This window comes from Leguminivora glycinivorella, chromosome 15 (genome assembly GCF_023078275.1).
Source record: "Leguminivora glycinivorella isolate SPB_JAAS2020 chromosome 15, LegGlyc_1.1, whole genome shotgun sequence".
Taxonomy (NCBI): domain Eukaryota; kingdom Metazoa; phylum Arthropoda; class Insecta; order Lepidoptera; family Tortricidae; genus Leguminivora; species Leguminivora glycinivorella.
In genome coordinates, this window is record NC_062985.1 from 7,478,400 (window position 1) to 7,505,120 (window position 26,721).

Sequence of the window (26,721 nt, forward strand, 5' to 3'; positions counted from 1 at the left end):
AGTAGTACTAATGTGACAGTCTGTTTTTTCTTTACAAATAGGCTGATATAATTATTTTCTTTTCGGAGGCTGAAATTTACCAGTGAATTATAAATCTATAAGTATGTATTTGGAGTTGCCCTGTCAAATTGAGAGAGATAGTTGACTATTGCTTATTGAAAATTGAACTATACTCAACTACTGCAACTCTGTTCCTTCTAAAAATTCTTAGAACTATTACAGCGTGTGTATTCCATTCCATACGGGCGAATATCTTAATAACGATTAAATAATATCGGACCTAAGGAGCCTAACTACATTTTTTTTTTTTATAAATGAGATAATTTTTTTCATAAATAATAATTCAGCACGCAATGTACCTCGTCAAATTAAGTTGGACGGCGTACATTGCCACTTGGTCATATTTAATAAAATAATTAATCTTTATTAATAACACTTTTCAACAAAATGATTATCCTATACGATTCGTATGATCAGATACTATAACTGGATACATTATTCGCCCGTATGGAATCCACACGCTGTATAAGCAGATAAGGACACCTAAAAGACAAGGTAAGGGTCGCGACGAGAATATATTTGTGGATATTGTATTACAAGCGACGCTCATGTTGTAATATAATTAGTGTTTAAATAAATCATGGTTTTATTTCTAAGGGATAACAGAGGCACCAATCCAACATTTTATTATTTTGCTAAAGTTTTGTTTTTAAATGTCTAGACAGTCACGCTTTTGACAATTTTCCGGACCAATGAATAACTCCGTGAGGCGTTGTCACTTCTTTCGCAAAGTTATTAATAACAATTTTAAGCTAAAGCTTTTCCAAGTAATGGGTGGGTAATAAATGCATGGGTTTCGTCAGAAACAGTTAAAGGAACCTATAGCAAAAAAAATCGATGGCCATTTCCACACTAAATGGTGGTATTTAGGTACTTCTACTATAAAGTTATATTTTACTGTTGGTTATTAAACCAAGCATTCATTCGTGTTATCTTTTTTAATTAAGAGGGTGTTTTTAAGTTACTGTTAATTCTCACCGAATACCTAATTATTTTTTTGAATTTTTTTGCAGCTTAGCAGCAATGTACTGCATGGTTGCAATGACAGTCAATAATACCACACAATCTACGAACTTTTAAAATCAACTGTCAACGAGCGTTTGCCGCGAACGTCTTTACATTACATTGTGAACCGAATTATTTTGTATGGATACATTTTTAATTTCAATTATGAGTAAAAGTTAACTAATTACATTTCTTATGTGCTAACTAACCACCGTTAAGAGATCGCCCGTATTAGATTTACACACTGTATAGGAAAATGTGGTTAGACACTGATTTAAACTTTCACGATTATTACACATAATTATTTTCGTCAGTGTTGTATGTCGACAGAGTAACATCCCTAGTGCGCAAACAGTTCAAGTTGATAATCAAAACCAAGTGCGGGTAGTTCGAAAAACTCGCGCGGCTGTCAGAAGGTGTTGATGTCATTTCAAGCCAGTCTTCTCCGAGACCACTGGGACAACGCCGTCCTTGAAACGTTGGAGGTCAGTTTAATATGTAGTTATACGCGATTAAGTCCCGGTTTTTAAAAATAATAATGTGGTTACAGTTACGTTTTGACCTTACTAGTAAAACGAAATGTAAGAGAAAACATTTTCTCTTAACAAGATAAACAGAGGTGTCCTGGATCTCACCTTATATTTCAGAGCGAGCTGTCTACTGCATCCTACTGCAATCCTGCGTACTCATTTCAAATGTAAATGGAAATATTTAAATAAAAATGCACTTTGAAAATGCATGACTTTCCGCTCTGGCTAATGCATCTGCTTCTCTATGCATTGCTATCGATTTTATTTGTACAATCAAGGTTTGTTTACGCAGTGAAAATATGGAATATACCCAATAAAAATAAATCTGTTTTGCATTTCAGTTTCATATCCGATCTCTGTTTCTACTGTATTCATAATGTTACTTTTTCGATATTTTTAATCAAAATATTTTTATAGATATACATTTCCTGTTGAAGAATTGACAATCCCTAAATCCACGGTATATTTTTTGTATAAAGAAACAACTGAGCAGGCTGATTGTAATTTACAGGCTATGGACACCGCAATTCTAGAAGAGGTTCAAGTAGCCTTGAAATGGAAGGACACTCTTTTTATGGAGATTTGAAGGGCCTATGATCATAAATAGATACTATAACTATGACGATAAGTGCATCCAAAACCAAACATTGTGCATCCATCATTAAAACAGGACTGAAATCGGTTTCAGATAAGTGTTAATCGATAGTTAATCATATCAGTAAACGTTGTTATAAGCCGATAATCGGATAATGACAAGATTTAACGAGTAGTGGCTATACAGTCGACATCAAATAGAATTTACTGCAATTATAAAATTATACTTAAATGCATCAAAATAATGAGCAACGGGGTTTATAGACTTAGGTTTTTTCGTGTAAAGGTTAGGTAGCAATAACTCAATCGATTAACTTAAATGTTAATTAGATTTGAACATTTTTTTTTAAGTGATTTGTTTGCTTTCGGCATTAAACGTAGCCAACAAACATTTTTTGGTTTCATAATTGTGAATAGGTTATATACGCCATATAAACTTGACTCACCAAAGTTATAGGAGCGTCGGCTGAACAGGGCTGGTATTTCAACAGCCTGCTGAATCTCAGCGTGCGTTGAGCCATCGTCAGCGGCCCGACTGGACGCGACACGTGAATCAGTGGTGACGGAATCTGCCGAGCTAGGCTCGATGAAGGCGGAGCAACACTTCTCCTGACAGTCTCAAGAGGGACGGTCCGAGCCACCAACGTATCACTGCCCACCGAGTTAGCACTCCCACTGAACATGTTCATCAGATCCCCGATGGATCCTCCACCACTAGACCCGCCACTTCGCAGCTTATCTAAGTCAGTCAAGCTGGAGCCGCGACGGACGCGCAAGCGAGACCCGCTAACGCTAGGCTGGTCGCGACGCACGTCAGCCTCGCTGATTGCCTGCACTTTACGTCCACGCACCATTTTTACGACTTTATCAGACAAGTTTAAAGTACATTACAAGCCACGTCCGGGACTCCACTGAATGTTAACACTCGCACCTGTAGCTGCACTTCATTTGCATACAAATGGCTGCGTACGAGCCGTATCAGTAAGGCCACGGCCCGCAGGATGCCGCTATCGCGACATTACGGGTTTCCGCCATCATGTAAACTCAAAACTCTTCAAGATATAAATATCGTTTTAAGAGTGCGTACGGGACGAAGTCTGTTAACGGACTGAGTGGATTGCGTAGTTGCCTATGTACGTAAGAGTAACTCAGCTGAACTAATGAGGTGATCGGGTTCAAAGCGAGCCGCTAGCTCCACGGGCGGCTACCTCCTCGGGCTTCAGACTGCGGGATGCCAAAAGTACGGATGTAGGTTTATATAAGGATAACAACACATTTTTGCCTATGTCAAATTGAAAATTGAAAGTATTTACCGCCCTTAATTAAACGTAAAATTAATTAACATCCAGTTTTGCTTTGTGTAATTTGTAACATCAAACATGTGGCCGTCCGCAAGCATTCCCACAGGCAGGCTTGCTGAAGGTCGTTTTCGGAGCAACATGTATTATTAGACAGTTTTATTTTCTTTTTATTGTACGCTAAAGTAGGTCCTTTGACAAACGCATGAGTATCATAGATTGAAAAATAATATGATATCTAAACCGAACTAACTATATACCTATCTATTAGAAGTTATGAATATTATCATAGCCCCGGTTTTATTACCGCCAATATTTGCTCATGTGATACCGTTCAAGGAAAAAGAAAACCCTTTATCGACAAAGAGTACCTTTTATTATTCTAACACACAGACAGTCATAATCTTGAAAACCTTTGCCTTAACTAGCTTATAGGTACTAATAATACAACCCAATTTGATACAATATTTTTACGACTGACGCGACAAATTCATTGTGTCAATTAACTTCAATAACGAACCAGACACCAGACAGCATTCTCATAGCTTTTTAAGACGAAAGGAGATGACAACCCCGTTACCAGTATTTTATACAAACGTTTTTCTGATTTACCTTCCTAGATAAGTATATTACTGGGATTTTTTTACACGGTTTGATAAACGTTACAGCTATCTGTTTCCTATACAAAATATTTAAACAAAATTTCCAATAGTCTTTTTTGTTCCATAAGATTTGATATCCGAAAATTTAGTTTAACATTCCTTGAGTTTTCACAAAGTCGATATCTTGGGAGGGAAATGAGGACTCTCTTTGTATTGGGAATTTATTTTCGTATTTTCTTAACATAATTAGATTGCAAGATTTGATTATTTACAGACAGACAACAGAACAGGTGAAAGTAAAAAACCGGCCAAGAGCGTGTCGGGCCACGCTCAGTGTAGGGTTCCGTAGTTTTCCGTATTTTTCTCAAAAACTACTGAACCTATCAAGTTCAAAACAATTTTCCTAGAAAGTCTTTATAAAGTTCTACTTTTGTGAGTTTTTTCATATTTTTTAAACATATGGTTCAAAAGTTAAAGGGGCGCACTTTTTTTTTCCTTTAGGAGCGATTATTTCCTAAAATATTAATATTATCAAAAAACGATCTTAGTAAACCCTTATTCATTTTTTAATACCTATCCAACAATATATCACACGTTGGGGTTGGAATAAAAAAAAATATCAGCCCCCACTTTACATGTAGGGGGGGTACCCGAAAAAAACATTATTTTCCATTTTTTATTTTTGCACTTTGTTGGCGTGATTGATATACATATTGGTACCAAATTTCAGCTTTCTAGTGCTTACGGTTACTGAGATTATCCGCGGACGGACGGACGGACGGACGGACGGATGGACGGACGGACGGACAGACAGACATGGCGAAACTATAAGGGTTCCTAGTTGACTACGGAACCCTAATAAAAAGCTTGTAAAAATAAAACCTAACTGTATTGTGGTCGACGATAAACTTTCCGCTACAACAATCGACTAGGTTAGAATCAAATTAGTTCGTTCGACGACACTTCCCGGCGACCCAGATAAAATAAATAAACTCACTCATGTAAATGTGACACTAATCGTATTCCCTATTGGTGTGTCACGAGGAACCCGAAAAGCTTTTAAGATATATTTTCTGAGGCGTAAAGAAGGAAAAACATATTACGATACATTATATAAGATCAGTTTCATAATAAAATAAATTGATGAAACCTTATTTGATTTACTAAACTGGTATTTAAAATAAACTTTTGTTTTTTTCCTCCGTTCAAACAAATTTTTGTATAGGTAGTGTATGTGTGTCACTTTTGTCCAAGAAAATTATATCATTTAAGCTATACATATAAAAAGTCGTGTTAACACTAAGTCACAAACTATGTTTTTATGGCCATCAATTCTGGAACTAGATGAATTTATATTAATGGGTGAGTTCAAAAACATGATCAAGAAATCTTTCGGATTCCTCGTTAAACACGGTGTATATAGTTACAAACAATCTCGCGGGGACGACGTCCACGGACGATTATTGCCAATGTGAGCAACGCTTGGATACGGCAGTTGCCGTTAAATAAAGTAGTGCAATAGAAACTACACACATTAACTTGATCATAAAAGCAATTTGGAAACCAGAACAACTAGGTGGGACTTAGTAATTTTACATTTAAGCCTGAACTTTCTTGCAGCACCTTTGTTTGCAAGAACTTAGGTGCCAACATAATGCCTAAAGTTTCGTTACTTAAAAGTTACTTTTTTTATTTACTTACTAAATAAAGGTACAAAACTACTGAATAAGGACGGGGATTTTTTTAAATTCCTTTAGCTTTAGCTTTTCCTACACTAAAGGTGATATCTCTCTTCTGTCACTTTGCGTCCGGGTCCTGTAAGAAGCCCGCGCTTTACTTTTACACTAAAGACCCACTTAGACGGCGAGCAAACTCGCATGCTTAAACCGTGTAAATGGGCCCTAGTCTATGTCAAAATTTGACTGTATTACAGACTGATTCCATTTTAAAAATAAATGTCATTTAATATTTTCATAGAAGGCAAACTTACAAGGATTTATCTTACGCATTATAATTATGCGCAAAATCCACTTCATCGTAATACATTTGCATGAAACAACATCAAAAGAAAACTTTGTAAAAATTCCCTGAATGTTAATGAAGTATTTCGTTTAAGGGATCTTCATTTGATTTTAATGAGACAATTTAATTCAACATGTCATGTGATGTCTCCTAAGAAGCTTCATACGTTTTCATAGACATTTTCCGTACAAGTTTTGGCGATTGACAGTTAATGAAAGTATAAATTGGAGCTTATTTCATACTTAATATCCGGTACCTATATTGGTATAATGTTTCGCAACAAAAATGAATGGTAAATAAGTATTTATCTTGAAACATAAACAATTTGGAAAGAAGTATCTGATATCACTACATATATTTATATTTATATATTTTTGTAGTATAAAACAAAGTCGCTTTCTCTGTCCATATGTCCCTATGTATGCTTAAATCTTTAAAACTACGCAACGGATTTTGATGCGGTTTTTTTTAATATATAGAGTGATTCTAGAGGAAGGTTTATATGTAGGTATAGTACTCGTGCGAAGCCGGGGCGGGTCGCTAGTTTCACTATAAAAAAATAGACGCTACGTAACGTCCGGAAATAAAATCATATCCAGATATAATTATTTTTCAGCTCAAAGGCACTGGTCCCACCGCGAGCTAGTAAGCTATGAGCTATCGGCTATAAAACGAACAAAAGATAAGCACTCCCATGCAAATAAAAGAGACACGGCGATATTGATAGCTCACCGCTGGGCGAGTAACTATAAACATCGCCGTGTCTCTTTTATTTACGCGGGAGTGATGATCTTTTGTTCGTTTTTATAGCCGATAGCTCATAGTTTACTAGCTCGCGGTGGGACCAGTGCCAAAATCGGTCCCACTAAAAGTTTAGGATACTTATTAGAAGTAAGTTTAAGTTCTAGAGACGGTAAAGATTTGGATGTGTCAGTGTCAAACTATTTTGCTTAAAAACTATACAATTCATAGTTCGTATCTGCGTAGAGTTCAATCTGAAATTAGTCCTTTTACTATCAAATATTTTCTCCATACAATAACAATAAATGTCGTTCATAAAGCTGCCTAGTGCCGAGTGTAATATACTCGGTAAATAAAAATATTATTTTCAAGGTTACATTAAGAGGTCAGCGTTCGTAAGGCGCTTATGTTACAACATACACAATATACGTTGCCAAGAGCTTTTACTCAGCGGGGGTTATAGTGGCACTATGTCACTATATGCGTTAATCTTGTTACTAACATTGTTACAAGAATTCGAATTAAGTTGGATACAGTTTTTATTTGTTTTGGTATGTTTTCTTAGATAAAAATGTATAGAAATCATTGTCAATTTTTTTTTAAATGATAGTAGTGGGAAAGTAGGTATTTTGAAAAGACAGCTGAGAGAAAAAAAAAACGGATTTGGTATAAAACGTAAAATAAAATTATGATATTTACACAAGGAGTTGGGAAATTGATACAAAAGTAAAGTAGCCCCAAATTTTCCTAAAGTCACCCCGCTTGACGGTACTTAATATTTTTTAAATTGTTACGGTTACCTATCAAAAAGTCGAAAATTGTAATGTCGAATATTAGTAGCCCGAAAACGCTTCCCATTTTATTAATTGCCCTAAATTTTGTTTGCCCGAAAGTACTTTTCCCCTATTATTATTTTCCCCATTATTATTTCGCTGTAATTTTGTTTCGCTTATGATTCGAATCAACACTTATTAAAATGCCTAAGAATCATTTGACAACTACTTTTTGTCGCGTAAAATTTCTAATCCGAAATATTATTTAGCCGCTATATAAAAAGATCGAAATTCGAATTAACACTTATTAAAATTCCTAAGTATCCTTTGACAGCTATTTTGTATGGCGTATAATTTTATAATTCGAAATATTATCAAGCCGCTATATCAAAAGTTCAGTAAATCCTTAATTTTCTAACAAAAGTTTGTTGCCGACCCTCACGGTCGCAGTTCTTACTTGACTTAAGAATCCTTGCCATAAGGGTTTATGCAAAGGTTTGTTTTTTGTATGATCGCAGTTCTAACCTAACCTAACCCACTTTTCTAGCACAAGTTTGTTTCTGTATGGTCGCAGTTCTAACCTAACCTAACCCACTTTTCTAGCACAAGTTTGTTTCTGTATGGTCGCAGTTCTAACCTAACCTAACCCACTTTTCTAGCACAAGTTTGTTTCTGTATGGTCGCAGTTCTAACCTAACCTAACCCACTTTTCTAGCACAAGTTTGTTTCTATATGGTCGCAGTTTTAACCTAACCTAACCCACTTTTCTAGCACAAGTTTGTTTCTGTATGGTCGCAGTTCTAACCTAACCTAACCCACTTTTCTAGCAAATGTTTGTTTCCGTGACGTAACCTAACCAATTTTTTTTGTATTTTTTTTAGGATTATATTAGGGAAAATGACATTTCGATGTCGCGTTAGCATCGGATTTATGAAAAGGTGGTTAACGAAACGGTTGTCAAATGATAAGATTGGCAACCGTTCTTCTGGTTATTGTTTCTATAAAATGATATTAGGGAAAATGACATTTCGATGTTACGTAGCATGGGATTTATGAAAAGGTGGTTAACAAATCGGTTGTCAAATGATAAAGTTGGCAACCGTTCTTCTGGATATTGAATTTCGAGAAAACGATATATTTTTTTAATTGTCCATATTTTACCTAAATATTATACGTTAGATGGCTTATATCATAGCAGATAAGAAGTAAAAAGATATCAAATACGTCGTAGGTATATTGTACCTAACTACTTAACAAGTTCGTATACCTTCAATTCCGCATTTCTTTGACAAATTTAAATTATTATCTCGACAGTATGTGTACTTACCTTATCGTGGCATCCGGTTTTAATACTTGAAGCACATCATAATTGTTATTTTATCACACATTGAATATAATAATGCGTATTTAAAACTTCGGTCATTGGGACAGTGTAATATAGTTTTTTTGTTGTTATACATTTTTAAGTTTATCATTTCATGACTAAATCTAACTTACCTTTTTCTCGATGACTCAAATATGAATTCTCCATGTTGACGAAATAATAAAATGATGTAATTGGGTACTAGCCACCATTACATACCCAACTTAAAATAAATATTAGACGAACTTTTTGTCAGTCAACATGAAATTGTCACACGTAATTCTTACGAAATGAAGACGTAAAATAATATTATAGGACATTTTTATACAGATTGACTGAGGCCCACGGTAAGCTCAAGAAGGCTTGTGTTGTGGGTACTCAGACAACGATATATATAATATATAAATATCTGAATAGTAAACATTTGAAGTTCTCATTCAAATGATTTTTAAAGTTAGGTATATATTGGCAGCCGTAATTATAAAACAAATAATGAAAGCAGAACCTGTAACTTTAAAGTAAAACCTTTCAGATCAAACAGTAAAACATATCATAAATTCATAATAAACCATAGTTCATTTAAAAAGTATTCTGCTTTCATCGAAATATAAAAAGGACTCACATTTAGCTGCATCACGATCTTGTTGTACGCGCGGTGCCAACGCTGCTTCGGCGTCAGCTTCGGCTGTTCCGGCTGGAACTCTAACTGCTCCTCCTCTTGAGTATCTTGGTCATCTTGGAACACCTCATCTTCATTATAATGCTCGTCTCCTTCATTAAATTGTTCCTGATCATCGAACTTCTCCTGTTCTTCACTAAAAGGTTCGTCCTCATGGAACGATTCCCTCTCTTCTTCTTCCCGGTTAGCATATGATTCTCGTCTTTCAAATTGCTCTGGCTCTTCCGGCACTTCGTGAAACGTTGGGCGTTCTTCTTGGAATTTGAGTTTTCCTTTATCAGCTATTATTTCTGAAAAATATTTGATGGTCAATAAAACTGTCTAAAGATGTAGTGCGAAATGTTTTTCCGTTGTATTTTTACAGAAACGTACAAACGTGTCTATACTATTATGAACTGAATTAATAGTCTGAAAACTATTTTGAACTAAAACTGTGCCATTTGAACACTGTTGTAAGTTTGTTAACTTACTTAATAAGATTTATCTAAGACTCGGGTAAGACGATCACTAGGTAGTATAAAAAAGTCGCTTCTCGCTGTCTGTCTTTTAACTCGCATTGACATGAAATATAAGGTTTTATGAAAAAGCAAATACACGTATTCTTACCTTCTTTTGTAGTAGGGACAGCTAGTTTATCTTCAAGATGGAAAGAGCTTTGGGAAGTTCTCCGGTCAACTACTGATGGGGCTTGACTATGGTAACTGTCCAAAGAAGGTTTCCTTATTACAGAGCCAGATCTAGACGGTGATGCTGTTTTCTGGGTAGAGGGGCTTTGACTTTGCTGAGCACTTTCTTCTGGATAATGCCCTTCTTCTAAGATCTCTTCAGGTATCGTATCATGTACATACTCATCGTCATGATACCTGTCCAAAGATCCCGTTCTATCACGTTCAACAGATTGATTGTATTCAGTCTTATGGTACTCATCTTCGTAGGCACTTTCGTCATAACTCGAAGGGGGTAATTCCTCTGGTGCATCGGGCAACGTTCGTGTCCTTTGCACAGAAGGCCTTTGTATAGACTCTTGTCTTCTAAGCGACGGTGTTCGAGGTAATGTGATAGGTGCTGAGGTGGTTACGGTGGGCACTGGCGGCGATACGTCGGGGACGGATGCGGGTAGAGTTGTTGTACTCGTAAAAGGCGTCACTGGTGCTATAACTGATGATTGTATGTAATGGGTTGTAGTGGCAGGAACTGGATGTGTTGCAGATGGTTGACTCACAGCAGGTGTTGCAATAGCTGCAGCGGCAGAGCCAAATAGACTTCCAAGTTTTTTAGCACCACCAGCCATAAAGTTTCCTAGCGTAGCAGCTCCAGTAAGGACACTCGCTTGGAGTTGCTGGGTTGGCTGTTTTTGTTGTGCTTGTTGTTGTTGGCGCTGCTGCTGCAGTTGCTGTTGTTGCTGCTGTTGCTGTCTTAATTGTTGCTCCTGTTGTCTTTGCTGCTGCAACGCAAACTGTTCTTGATATTGTTGTTCCTGCTGCAAATGCTGCTGCTGTTTAAGTGAATCCTGATATTGTTCTTGTTCGTATTGCTGCTGATATTGATAGTCTTGTGTTTGATCCATGTACTGATTATGTGGTTCCTGATATTGTTGCTGCTGATCGTATGTCTGATATTGTGATTGAGTGTCGTATTGTAAATCGTATTGTTGATAGCTTTGGTCTTGATAAACATCGTGTTGTGTAGTAACTGGGGGTTGCGGTAAATACGCTGATATAGTTGATGGCACTGATAAGGGAACTAAAGAGTCTTCTTCACTAGTAACTGGATATGTGAATTGTGTCGTTGTTTCCGTTTCACTCCACGGAGTTTTTTGAGCTGAAATTTTAAAGAAACCTGTGAATATGTTAAAGGTTAATTCCTCGCAGAGCCAATTGGCGAGTCGGAACGTCATTTGTTGGCTGTACTATGACACTAACTGAGTTGATTAATCTTTTATTACGGAAGCTGTTATCAAGAGTTTATTTATAAATCGTTATTCAATGACGACAGAAAAATGTTACACATTATTATTGTAAAATATTTATTGCATATTTGTATTTTAGAAAGACAGTTTTTTGTACGCATATTACCTGCGGCAGGGGGTGTAGCGTGTGGGGTTTCATCAAAGAAAGGCTGCATTCCATCTTCATCGTAGCTGTAACAAATAAATGCTATGGTGAGGTTGGAATATAATTCGTAGGAGGCCCTAAGGTATAAGTTACTGGCAACGTACGTGACAGAGTTGTGCTGATTGTCATAAATATACGTCCTCTTATGGATAATATTATATCCAACTTAAATGCTAGCGGCAGCCGTTAAGAACTACATAATTTGACACCATACGAGTTAATATAGAAAAGCCAGCAAAAGTCATACATATAGCAATACCCCGTCACATTAAATTCAAATTGACTTGAGAAACTGTTATAGGTCTTTCGGTGTAAGATGTATGTATAATATTTAAGCCAAGAATTATCCTAAAATTATACTTACTTCGTGTTGTAATTATGATCCTGATACTGTTCGGTCACGGCATCCTGGTATTCCGGCTGGTACCCGTAGCTGTCATAACCATAGCTCGTATCTGGTATCGTTTTGACAGGTTCTGTAAAAAAAAAAACAGATTATGGTTTATCGCTTACCAACTGGAATGATACAAATTAACACGTAAAAAAAGTTCACTCTGAATTAAAATACTGATTGATTAATCAACATATTATAGAGTGGGTTGGGGAGTGGGTGGGGGAGTGGGTGGGTTGTTATATTTATTTGCGTATTTATTTTTATTTTTGCGGTGGGAGGGTGGGAAAATTAATTGCATGTAAAAAATACGCAAGTAATTATAACAGGTTAGCACTGATTGAATTGCACGTTATCTATTCGCGGATTAGCAAAGGAAAGTTCTAGTTTACGATATTATAGAGGTAGAGACAAGGTATTTTTCCAAGGTGGAAGTCCCGGGATCTCCTGCCGACCAAGCACTAAAAGATGGCGTTACTGTGCACAATTTGCAAATTATCACCATTTTTTCTAAAAGTCAAGAAATTTTTCAAGATCTGTTCGATTCGGCGTGGAGAAAAAAAAATATGACACCCAATCCGAGAAATATGAAGCTCAACTGTGTCTCGATTCATCAATAACATGTAAAAACTGCAATATATTGCAATTTCTTGCATTCACGCACACTAGCGTATCTACTGTCATCCATCAGTGTCAGTCTCGTAGCCGTTGCGGCCAATTTAGACTAGAGGTCACTAGTAAAAACTTGGACTTTTCTTATTAACCTTACTAGCTAACTAGGGACAAAACATTAAACTAGATGGCGTGGTGTACGATGTGAATTCATAGCAAAAATAATTCAGCAGAAAGGCGCATCCAGACGAACTAAATTTGGCAGGAGATTCGGCGGATTGTCTATGGTCACGGACCAGATCGAGACCGGACCACCTACCTGACAACAAACTTGTTTAGGTACAATTTTGTAAAAAAACATCGTCTGTTAAATACTAGCATGTAAAGCAAATTGATAGCAATAAGAGTTTTGAATGATTCACGGTTATTTTCATTAGACTTATATTGACCGGGTCAGTTTTCCGTGATCATGATGCATGCAACTGCGTCGAAATATCGGGAGCTCGACAAAAATCAAAAAGGTAATCACGGTCTATATCCCGGTCAATATAAGTCTAATGACAAATTGATAGCAGTTATTGGATATTTTTTGTAGGTGACCTAGGCAGACCTTTGATATTTATTTATCTTACCCTTATTAAAACTTTACAAGCCTAAATTATACGAGTAGATAGGACAAAGTCAAACGATTAATAGTTAATTTAGGCTTGTAATATCTTATGAGAGCCTTTCTTAAGCAGAACTTATCATATTGTCCCGTATGTGTAGGTATTAACTCGATAATAAATTAATGCTATGTTTGCATGCATTGTACAGTCGCCATCAGATATATAAGACGCCTATTAGGCAATAGAGGCGTGTTCAGATATTTTTGAGTACCTCGGACGCTCTTATATATCTGATGGCGACTTCATTTATGTTTTATCTGCAAATATTTTTTTTATTGATTGATTGATTGAATAATAATATAAACTCCCCGCCCTAATGTGGATGAAGAGGGGTTCACATTGGCGGAAAAGAAGAGCAAGGCGCGCAGAGCGGCTCGTAAGACTGTGTGGCTCTCCGGAACCGGTGGATTCTGGTCTACGGATTGCCACACCGAGTAGGGCGCTCTACGTGTCTCGTCTGCATTACTTCGCTGTGGCCGACGAGGTGGTGGAGTACGTTCGCCGGAAGACTGGCTACACGCTGAGGGTGCAACAGCTGCAGTCGCGTCACTACGTGCACTTCAGTTCGTTCGTGGTACGCGTGCCGCGGCCGCTGCAGGACACCATCGCAAGCGCAGACTTCTGGCCGAAAGGTGTGGTTTTTCGGCGGTTCCGGGGCATCCTGCCAAATCCCACACCGGGGCAAATGACGCAACGGAGCCAGGCTGTGACGTCATCGCCCAAATCAAATGTTTAATTTATTGTTCTCTTTATTTTCTCTCTGTTTTGTTATCTAAGTTTCGTGACGCATTGGTTTTACTGTAATGTCATGTAAACATGTTTTTACTAATAAATAAATAATAAACACATGGGCAAATTTTGTACTTACTTATCCTTCATCGTTCAGTCATGTTTGCCCGTAGCGAGAAGGAGTTTAGAGAGTATGCCGTAGATAATAACGTCTAAAGTTAAATAAAAATAAAACGTTTATTTTAGGTATGCGATTTGACAACCATGGAAGAGTACAGAATTGTCATCACATACATCTATCTCACGTTTTTCTCTTCAGCCATTTGACAGATCTCCGTCGTCTTGTGAATTTAGGAAGAAATTTAGAATCGTTGAAGCATCGCACATACGACGCAAAAGCTATGCAAAGTCTACAGATATTTTTGTGGCAATACATGCTTATAATTACCTATATGAAATAATTTTGAAAAATATTAGCACATACATTTATGAGTCACATACTTACAAATGAAAACGAATAACACACTTAGTAAATATACCGTTTTTGGATACCTTGCAACAAGTGATATTTTCTTTTCGCAGTCCGTCCTCAATTCGTAATTCGTATCGATTAAAATGTATCGCCACAATTTCATATTCTACAATTATATAAGAAAATTCTATTAGGAATTCATAATAATCATTTCTTAACCATTTCCATTTCCATGATTCGTAGCTCAAAAAATTAGAGTAAGTTAGAAAGACTTTCAAGCGTCGGGTAAAAGTTACGACCGGCGGAAATAGTCAGAAAATGATGAATATCAATTCCTAACAGTATTTTCTAAGGCATATGGTACATTATCCCATTTGTTTCATCCTTGAGAAAATTAGGAAGGTCTGACGGCTCTGTGCTGTATTATGATTATGTCCCTTTGAAGTTTCGAAATGTCAAGTAAGTATTGTACGGTCACTTTGCGAACTAGTGCGGGAAAAAACACCATATGAAATGTAATGACATAAATGACATATGATTCAAGTAGGTTGGTCTAATGACCAATATCACATGTGATCACAGGAGGCGATGTTGTGAATGCAAGCGAAGCTAGTGAGTGTAAGAGAGGTGATGTGTGTAATGGACAATACACACATATTTCATAAGACGTTATTCAACACACTCCTAAGGATCTAAATATATAGTTGCACCTTTTCATACAAAAATAACGATTTTATAGCAAAATAATTATTTTTTATGTATTTCATTAAGTATGGAAGTTACATCGCGGCAATTATCAACAAATAAAAAATAGGACAGATTAGCCAATAACCCAGTTCTGATGATGGAATCCTGGAGAAGTCGAGGGAACTCCTCTAATAGTATAGGCAGAGATATAGTGATTTTTGTGTTTCTATATAAGAACAGCATGCATTTACGTTCAGAACAGTGACAAATCGTTATTTTTGTATAAAAAGGTGCAACGATTTTTTCAGAAGTGATTAACTCGTCCTTATATTATACGAAAATGATATACGATTCGTCCTAGTCACTAAGAGCAGAAATAAATAATGCATAGATTTCACTGAGAAAACCGGCCCTTTCCCCTTGTCTTTGTGGGGGGTAGCACAGTGACGTGCGATTTCATGACTATTGAGCTAAATCGGATCAGTTTGACCCAAGAAACAATTTTGTGAAGCAACATTGCCACAGGATAAAGAGCAAAGGCGCTAGTCTTACTTTTGGTTCAGGTCTCCCAAGAGAAATATCGTTAGGGGAAAATGAACATAGTTTGAAAATTGTAAGTTCTAGCTTTATACTTCCAAAGACAATATTGTAGAGAATTTTATGAAGAATATACTTCTCCTGCACGGGTAGCATGGTCGCGCGATAGACGATAAAATATCAGGCCGTCCTTATCGCACTATAGTAAGTGCGATAGGGACGGCCAGATATTTTATCATTTATCGCGCGACCATAATTGCCTGCCTGGATATCGTGATGGTAGCTTACACGGTTTTCATGGAAATATAAAAAAACTGAAATCAAGGATACAAAAGTGGGGGGAAAGAGGGGAAACATTGACACTTCGGCGTGTTTCTACTTCCATATTTTCTTATAAACCTATAAGATATTACATGCGAAGTTTCATGCTTTCTGCCAGCAGGAACTGTACTCTTCATACTAATTAGCCGCGCGTTTCCGCCCCGCACTATAATGGATTCTGTGCCCGGTTTCCAGGCTGTATATGACGTTGTTCCACCGTTCCATTTACTCTCCGACTACCTTATTGGGACGTCGTGCGACAAGAATCTGGGTTCTAATTATTAGCGACTATTGTCCTACCAACTAGTTGCGACGGAACAGTAATATAATTATTGTAAATTAATCACTACGAATAAGAGCACTATACATATAAACAAAAATAACAATCAACTCGTCACTCTGTACTATTTTGTTCCGCCATTCCATTTGCTCCCCAACTACGCTAAGTATTGGGACGTCTAGCGACAAGAATCCGGGGTCTAGTTATTGGCGGATAGGTAGTTTTAATCACAAGTCCAGAGCCCGGAAAATCCATAGCAAAACAAAAGACTGTCGCAATCAAACTAGGGTGAGAAACATTTTTTTATCGATATCGATAGTTCTAAATATGAGAAGAAAATGGCCCACCAAATGAAAAAAAAAATGTATAAATAATTATACAGGTACAGACAGATGAAATTTCTTCCTCGAAATCCACGTCAGTACACACAGCAGCACTTGACATCTTATTGGGTTTGTTATAGTAATAGGAGTATATAATCATTAATTTTTCAACATTCTCTGGGAGAAGACTGTTTCGTTTATCACTGTAAAGCCATTTATGTATACTAAATGAACGTTCGACTTCACTCGACGTCAAGAGAGCAAATTTATAAAACTCATTGTAGACTAGGTAGTTCAGGGTGAAGGGTGATCCACGTTTTAATACGATCTTGCACATTACTCATTTTAAATAGTTTTATATATCAACCACGTACGTGTCAAAATATTTAAGGTTTAAATAATAATTATCTACAGAGACACAACTTATATTTTATTACTGTCATACGCAATGAAATGACAATAATGACATTCAATGTTTTATGGAATATTAATTTTCTGCAGTGTCTATTATAAATTTACAATGAGGTTGATTACCTCTTTGTCACCCGACTACGGCCAAGCTAAAAGGAAAGGGTTATTACTTACTTAATATGCAGAAATATAAGTAACGTTGATAATATAGGTTACGTTGTATTTTAGATGAAATAATAACACATATAAAACAAACCCTTAACTTACTACTTGTTTTGCGTTTGGCGTGAATAATTATAAAATAACGTACGTACCTAAACATATCGGTATGATTTTTTTTAGACAAAACTTACTCGATATCGATAAAAAAATGTTTCTCACCCTAGTTTGATTGCGACAGTCTTTTGTTTTGCTATGGATTTTCCGGGCTCTGATCACAACTCTATCGGATTATCATACATTATGGTCAAAGTGCTATACATACAAACATATAATCACGCTATATCCCATCATACATGAAACTAGTAATGGGCGTTTCGCGAAAAAATATTGAAAAACGTTTTTTTTTTCTAAAATAGGCAAATTTAATGTTTTTCCTACTCAGAATCACGGGACCTTTCCATCCTACTAGGCGGAAAAAAGCGTCCCAAATTTAATTTTCCCACTTTGTACCTAACCATTTTTCAAACACTTTGAACAGCGGTTACAAAGCGGAAGAAAGTATGCAAAATAATAGAAAAAATATTGGGACCATTTTTGGTTCTAATAAGTAAATCGAAAGTGCTCGTGATTCTGAATAGGAAAAACATAACATTTACCTATCGTAGAAAATTATTGGTGATTCTTCTCGCAAAAATGACCTAATAGTAGACAGTAGGTATTGATATATTTTGCCAATGTTTCGACCTTACCCAACCTTAGTCGGGGTCAGAATCTGTGAATATCATCTACTACTACTACTTGATCATAAGTAATGCGCTTATCGTTCGAATGATATTAGAGTGACGAGTTTGTATATTCATTGATAAATGTATTATCTGGTTTCATATTATGTTATCATAACTTAAGAAAACGAACATACATGGTTTGTATACTTAAAAACATATATTATTTTCTGCATTTATATACATATATTACAAATTATTTTTATTGGTTTGTATGTTTCCTCGTGTTCTTTGGGAGTTCACGCCCGTTATTGACATCTGACACCGACGTTTGTGCTTGATGATCAGCTAAAAAAAGGCATACACTTGAGTGGTTGTTTGTGTGTATATCTATAAAAGGCTTCGTAACTCGTAACAACGTATTTTTTTGATATCAGGTTACTGCGTGGCGCTCTCGGGGAGAGTCGGCGGGGAGGTGGCATATTTTATTATATAAGGTTTAAAAAATCTATACACGATACTGGGAGTAGAAAAAATCTGTAACGTACCAGGCAAGCTTGAAATCTCGATGCATTTTTGGTTTTTAGGAACTCTCCGCAGAATAAGCTCCGGGACGACGCAGTTTTTGTAGAATGATACCAGTTTTGGTATCATGTTTTGTATAAAATCATCGTCTCGGTCTACTTCAATTACAGTAATATTTATCCCAGGGTCAATAAAACAGACAAAGTAACATTTGTTCATGTCTGCGACTCGCAGTTGTCCTTGCACCTAATACATGAAAAGTGTTTTATAAAATGCAAACCATGGAAATATATTGAGAACTAGAACACTACAAAAAAAGAGCACTATTTGAACAAAAATAACAATAAACTCATTACCAACAGCAAAACGGAATGTACAAGTTTCTAATGTGGTGGCAACGCGCATGTGACACTGTTTGAGTTGCAGGCGTCCATAGGTTACGGTGACCACTTTACATCAGGCGGGCCGTATGCTTGTTTGCCACCGACGTAGTGTAAAAAGCAACGATAAAAATGCAGAAAAATCGAAGTTGGGTTTCGCTAAAGACACATAATAGATGCAATTATATTTAATATTATGTCAATTATGTGAATAAAGAATATTTATACACAAAAACATGGGTGCGTATCGATCGGTATAACTTTTTTTGATATATTTTTAGTCGTTATAACGATCATTTGATATAATTATTGAATCGTATAACAACAAATAATATACTGACAAATTGTATAATTCTTATTTAATATAATGATCATTTTTTCGAATAACATTTATTATAACATACTTTGAATATAATGCTTATTTCCTATAATAAATAAATTGTATAACACAAATTATTTCTAAAGCCCAGTTAGAATTGCACAATAAATTAAATCCATCATTTACCAGAAAAGTAGATTAGGTTAGAACTGTGACCCTTACACACAACGCGCTGCTACCAGACAAACAGGTTAGGTTAGGTTAGAACTGTGACCCTTAAACATACGTACTGCTATCAGAAAAGTAGGTTAGGTTAGGTTAGGTTAGAACTGTGATCCCTTCAAAAAAGAATAAAATTAATTCATGAAATGTTTTATACTGTTTCCTAGTTATATTATACTAGTCGTATATCAATATATAGTTATACCATACCACGGTTATTACAAATAAGTGTTATACGAAGTAATGATTATACAAAATAAAAGTAGATATTTTGTGGTTATACCAAATGTTAATTATGTCAAATGAGTGATTATACCCTCAAGATATATACCAAATGTTATTATATCAAATGTTACTATACCAAAAAAAGTTATACCAATCATTACACACCCCAAAAACATTACCTACCTGATAATAATAATTGTGGTTACGATTCATAATCAATACCCCGTCTTCATTGTACTTTAAACAAAACTTATTGCCACGAGATTTAGCCGCAGTTTCGATGGTTTCCTGGCTCCTCTTTAATGAAGGAAAGCATTTTATTTCAAGTAGAGCATTTTCATTCATTACTATTCCTGAAATGGTAATATGCCTTGGTGAGGTCAGTGTGGGTAAGACCAGCATAATTTATTTAAAATAATGTTTGATTGCATAAAACTAGGTGAAATAAATTTAACGTAATGGTTATATTAAAAACATTGTCTGAAAATTAATAAGGATTCTATACACATATATACCATCTGGACTAGCGCCTAGGAATCCGTACTGCTTATCAATAAATAAGCCAGCACGTTCCACTTTCTTATTCCTAGTGGTCTCAAAAATAGTTCTTGCAACGGCTTCGTTGTGCTGCCCGTAATTCATGTCCGCTGTTGAGATGTTATTTTTGTATAGAATTTGTTTGACATGATTGTGGCAAGGAGTTTTACTTCTTCGTTTGCATACCTGGTTAAAATATTCATACAATAAATTGCAGATAGGATAAATCTCGTAAGAATTAAAATTTGTGTAAATGAATCCAACCATTATAAAATAATAAATTATGAAAATATTGGAGAGATAGTGGACCGATTTTCATCAACCGTGGCTAAAAACACTCCCCGAGTAATTTAGCTTTCAAACAAGAACAAAATCTAAATCGGTTCATTCGTTCGAAAACTACGATGTGACAGACAGACACACACACACACAGTCAGACAGACATATAAGATAGACTACACGTTAAACTTGAAACCCCGTAATTTTCGCGTCTGTCTGCCGGAATTGCCGTATCCTCGGTATGATTCAAAGGACTCCCACTCCGTAGTTGTTTTAGCCTATAAATCATTCGACATGCGGTAGACGCGGCCAGTCCAGTCTCACTTTAACGTGGCCGCTTTCCGAGCTATATCAATTATTTAAGTTTTTGAGCAGTCGAATTTGGTTTCTTAGTTTCACACCTAGTATGCTGCGCTCCATAACTCTCTGGGAAACCCCTAGTTTGGACTTCTGAGCTTCCGTCAAAGACCAAGTCTGAGTACCGTAAGTGAGGACTGGAAGTATGCCTATGCATATATCCATGGGCCTACATAGTGACAGAGGAAGGTCTCCCTTCATGCCCTATATCATGAAGGGAGACCTATTTGTTCTATTCTAACAAAATTTATTGATAAATAGTAATGAGTACCACAGTCATCTATATTAATATCATGTATCACATAAAAAAGGACCTGTGGAATGAATAAATTATGATCTTTGGTAATGGATATAACAAAAGATTAAACCTCTCAAACTAGATAAGATATAGTGTAAAAGTTATTAATTACCATCCCAAATTGGCTTGCAGTCAATCTGTCACTCCTTATCGCGTTGTACAGGTCGTTTGCGTGCTGGTCCTTAGTTTTTCGTTCTATTTCGGAAATTTGGTCAGCAGGGACCTTGAGCTCGTTGAGTTTTTCTAATACTATTTTTTTTAACTCCACTTGGTTTAAGTCTACATGATCCTGAGCATTAGGGCCATAGTTATTATCAGTCTGAGCAACCGAACGTGTATAATTGCGTACCCGTGTACTTTTTTGTCGTTGCTTCCGGATATGCTCTTTCCGTTTTAAGTAGCGCCGAAAATGTTCGCCGATATGATTCTTACATGCTTTTTTCCATGCTTTTTCATGCCAAGCATATCCGGTAGTTTGAGACAGACCTAAAAAAATAATTTATATTAATCGAAATGACCGACAAAGTATGTTCGTGGTAATCAGAGGTGTTGCTTCAGCAAATGATGATTTCCGAGAGTAAAACGCACCAGTTCACTATAAAAATAAAAATAGAACATAGGTTCATTCCATAGAATCCTGACTGGATGAAAATACAATCTAAGAACAAATTTAATTATTTCATAGGAAATATTTTAATTTGTGTTTTTTTAGTAGACACACTACTATTATTTAACTATAAACTGAAATAAATGTCATATACAAAGAAAAAAATGACCAAGGCCCCCAAGTGTCCAATGCTGGATTCGAACCAGCGTCTTCCGTTTAGCCACGGATGCCTCAACCACTCGGCCAATCGGTCACGGCGAAAATAAACCCAATAAATCGCAATCAGTACACGACTATCAGAAACACATATTCTAGATACTCATCATACTCTATGCGTTATCCGGCGCGGCAATCCGCTTTGACAACCCCATGATTAGACGTAGGAACTAGTTTTACAAAAGCGACTCCCAGATGACTTTCCAACCCGAAGGATGACTCGATTTTATTGGGATTCGTCCGGTTTCCTCACGAAATTTTCTTTCACTGCAAAGCGACTGGCAAATGATATTTGTACATACGTTTCGAGAAACTACCTCCGGATGTGCTGAAAGTGCATGCATATGAAAAGTATGCCCTTCTCTCTCTACTTACCTTTCCGCTTTATGAACTGCCCCTTACCCAACCAAACATCGTATAGCAAGTGATCAGCTCTTGATGGTGGCTAGGGACAGTTTGTAAAATTAATTGAATATAACGTTGATATTAAGTTAACTTACCTGCGAGAAGGACTCTTCTTTGATAAGACCCACCTTTTCCAAGGCTAAGTCTCTTGCCGCAATTAAATTTGTTGACGATGCTCATAAAATTTTCGGCCACGTTTGTCGTTTCGTTCGTCAATCTGTGGGACTTCAACATTATATTTTCATTGGCCGCACAGATAAGGGCCCAGACTCCGGGTGCCTTAGAAGTTATGTTTGCCACTAGGTCTTCGTTTGTTTTTGGGTCGTTTTCACTCGGCTGAGTGTATTTACAATAATATGCCTTACACTCGTTGTGTCGGCCGAAAACGTGAAACGACACATTCTTCAGTTCTTTTCGTAGAACATCAGGATCTTTGAAGGAGTGGAGGATTACCTTCCTAGTGACGGCGGTCAAATTTTCGAGTCTCTGTTTAAGCATTTTTCTGCCCAGAAGGGGTAGTTTTGTGTTGGCTAAGATCTAAAAATAAAAAACCGAAGGAACTTAAAATATAAACTGAAGCAACAAACAACCTCAATTTCTATATGAACTTTGACCCAATTGGATAATTACCCTGTACAAAGCAGCGGTATAATTTTTCACTAGGTGGTTTTTGCACTCTGTTTTCGTAACTTTGTGTCCATAAGGAACATTTTTTTTAATGTTCGCATAGACTGATGAGTCACCGTCACCAATGAAGGCCAGATATTGCAGTCCGTGCATTTCCTCACTTTTTTTGAAACCTTCAACAACAATATCGGCTTCCATAGCTGTCAGAAAAAACAATAATAAACATAATATTAACAAGAAAAAATATGCCCACATAATCGGTACCTACATTTTAAAGACTATTTAGCTACAAAATCACAAATGAATTCCACTTTGTGTACTTTATGTAGGTACCTGTTGAAGGTCCACTGAAGTTTTTGAAACATACATGTTCCGTTGGCTTCATTTTTTTTTTTTCATAATACTGGCAGTGATAACAATACTTATTCCTCACCCCTAAGAATAAGCACTTCTTGGTCTCTTTGCCAATAATACAAGCCTGAAAAGTATGTGTGGTTAGCATCAATATCAATTAACTCTATAAAATTTTGTTCCGTTAATTCTAGCATATTTACATTTCTCTTACAAAGTGGTTTAGTCTATCAACAACCCATAATATTTTTTTTGATTTCCGTTTACTATAAAGGAAGGTTATTTTCGTCAGTTATAAATGTAAAGTGGTTACTGATACGTCGAATTTTACTGAAAACACGGTGTATAGGTAGTACTATAGTACTAGATACATAAAAATGCAAGTGTCCTGACTGACGGACTGAAACATGGTAGGGGGAACAGAAGGGGCCCGAAGCGATGAATCCTATCTACTAGCCGTATTGTAAAACATGGTACTTCTGAATACAATTTCACTGTGATAACAGTGATAACCAAACTAATTGAAAAATAGTCTTAGAACTTTGAACTTCAGTAATATAGCTAATAATCTTATTTTACTATCGCGACAATATCGTAGAACTTGGAATGATAGTGGGATTTTTTTTTAGAGGGGAACTGACAATCCTGAAAGAAATATTTGTGTGTTTGGATAACTTAATACCTACAGAATGCCTTTTTGGTTTCCGCGAATGTCAACACGTGGTTAGACTCATCAACTCGTATTTTGTTATACATATTCTAAAAAAATCGTTTTAGTTCATAATAAACAAACTTATAAGATCTATCGCAACGCCGTCAACGTCAGCGTCATCAGGAATACGCTCATGTTACACCGTGTATTTACTGTACCTAAACTACAGTCAATATTATAAACTACCAATATCAATGTTATTACCGTGGGACTCAGTCAATCTAGACAAAAAGTAGTCTATGTCACTCTCCATCCCTTCAACTATCTCTACCTAAAGTCAATTCGTAGCTCCGTTTTGCCGTGAAAGACGAACAAACAAACAGACACACACTCTTTCCCATTTATAATATTAATATGGATAAAGTAATAACGTCTTACCATTCCAGATGATGAATTATAATTATGCCCATACGATCGTTTGAGCCAACCCCCATCGGCATAAACCGTCGTGTAGGGCAATCCGTTTTCGCTAACCTGTCCTTTTTTAATGGCAATGTCTCGCTCTTCTTGGCCAGCTTTCATAATTACTTCTGTCAAATGGTTTTCCCAAACCTCCCCCAACTCTTTTTCAATTGACCGAAATTTGTTGCTTGCCATTGTTGGGACATCCATACAACTGACAAGATGTGTTGTGGCAGAATAATAGCTGCCGGCCGATACTGTGCCCCATACGAAGGCTTTGTTTATAGTAGCATTTTTTTCTGTTGAATTTCTAAAAGTTTTGTCACAAATTTGGCATTGGAAAATAAGGACGCTGCTTAACCCGTCTCTGATTTCTTTGACAAATTTTATAGTAGAACCATGACAGTTATTTTTGTGCCTTTCAAGCATACAAGCCCATTCAACGACATGGTTGATATCAACAATGCGATAACCAGTGAGGTCAGTAAATGTTTCGTGTGGGACTGGCTCTACTAGCAGTCGGTGAGTCTCCACGTCAGGGTCAGGGTTTGGCCAGTTCACGTCGGCCGGTTTCGTTGGTGCCTCGTCAACAACTGGAACTGTTTGAGGTTTACTCAAGGTCGACGTTACTGGGGCTGGGGCCTCAAACCGAACAGTTGGTGATTTTGTGTAAGTTTTAATAAGTGGGATTCTGTAAATGATGAAACACATGCATACAGGGTGTATTTTGTTAGCGGGTCAGTAAAGGCAACTACCAGAGCTGGCACTCAAAAATGGTCTTAGACCTTCCTTTGATTTTTGATTTGTGAAAATTGGCGTTTACGGATTTCGGAAACAACATACAGGGTGCGAGAAAAATATAATTTTTCACAAACTTTTTTTGACGCCTATCGATCCCATTTCTATCAAAGATCCAAAGCTTGTATGAGACAAAAAAATCCGGCTAGAAAATTATCAAATCGAGAAAAATGTTTCCCACGTTCCCACTTTCTATTGTTACTTTACGTCGCGAGTTTTTTTTAAGCTTCTTTTAAAGTGAATGGCTTATATAATGCTTAGTTAAATAAACATCATAAATAAAATAGGACAATATTACACAAATCTACTATTGCTTAACTCCCACGGAAAAGTTTAATAAGGCTTGTGATGTTGGGATTTCAACAATAATATATAAATACTGTACATGTATATACCTAGAAATTACCCAAGACTTGAATATAATAGCATTTTATCTGAGTATTAAATCGTTTCAATTCATAGGCAACCCTATCGTCCGACGCTGCGCACGCGCGGCTCGTTTCTTTGTTAGAATTTTGTAGTATATGTTCTGCCAAAAAGTCGTGGTATAAATTGAAATAATTAATTTTCTTTTTATTTAACTTATTAAATGAGAACACGTTCATATTGGAAGCCATCTTTTTATTCTGCCTAGGCACCACACACCAAAATGGTCCATACACAAACCAATTTCACATGACTTACAACACTATGTTCACTTCACTTTATAAACATTAAATTTGACGAAAACAGTTCACGTGTATCTTTTGCGCTAGGCTAATCGAGTGAAAGGGAGATAGATGCAGCATGAACCGAACTGAGCCGATCGCTCGAGCCGATCACGCTTCTCTCTCGTTCGTGCCGCGCTCTCGCGTGCGAGCCTTGCGGAACGGGACAATGACGTCATCTTTTTCGTGCATGCAGCCCGTAGTAACGAGTTATTAGACGTTATCATGTCAAAAACTTGTTACATCTGGCACGTCATACTAGAAGATGTTTTGAAACGTTGATTTTGATCACATACTTTTGACGTTGACGTACAATAACCAAGAGTCATAGAGCTGCTTACTTTTGAAGTTTCATTTAATATCTGAAGGATTTGGCGGCAAGATTAAAGTCATCAGTTTACTGAATAACCTAACTTAACCACAAAATTAAAATTTTGAAAAACCCCCGACCGCGACCTAGTGGACCGATTTTCATGAAACATGGCTAAGAACACTCCCGACTAACACAGCTTTCAAATAAAAAAAAACTAAATCGAAATCGGTTCATCCGTCCGGGAGCTACGATGCCACAGACAGACACACACACAGACAGACAAACAGACAGACAGACAGACACGTCAAACTTATAACACCCCGTCGTTTTTGCGTCGGGGGTTAA

At 36.6% G+C, this 26,721-nt stretch overlaps 1 protein-coding gene across 1 annotated transcript in view; it reads right to left on the reverse strand.

The window, feature by feature from the left end:
• The window catches only part of LOC125233850 (protein unc-13 homolog B), a 463,752-nt gene that overhangs the window by 274,777 nt on the left and 162,254 nt on the right, over window positions 1-26,721 (reverse strand). Inside the window, exons 14-17 of the mRNA XM_048139988.1 lie at window positions 12,146-12,257; window positions 11,743-11,807; window positions 10,274-11,488; window positions 9,611-9,957 (exon numbers count right to left, since the gene is read on the reverse strand). Of these exons, the coding sequence (XP_047995945.1) occupies window positions 9,611-9,957; window positions 10,274-11,488; window positions 11,743-11,807; window positions 12,146-12,257 (1,739 nt within the window). The remainder of the gene's footprint in view (window positions 1-9,610; window positions 9,958-10,273; window positions 11,489-11,742; window positions 11,808-12,145; window positions 12,258-26,721) is intronic.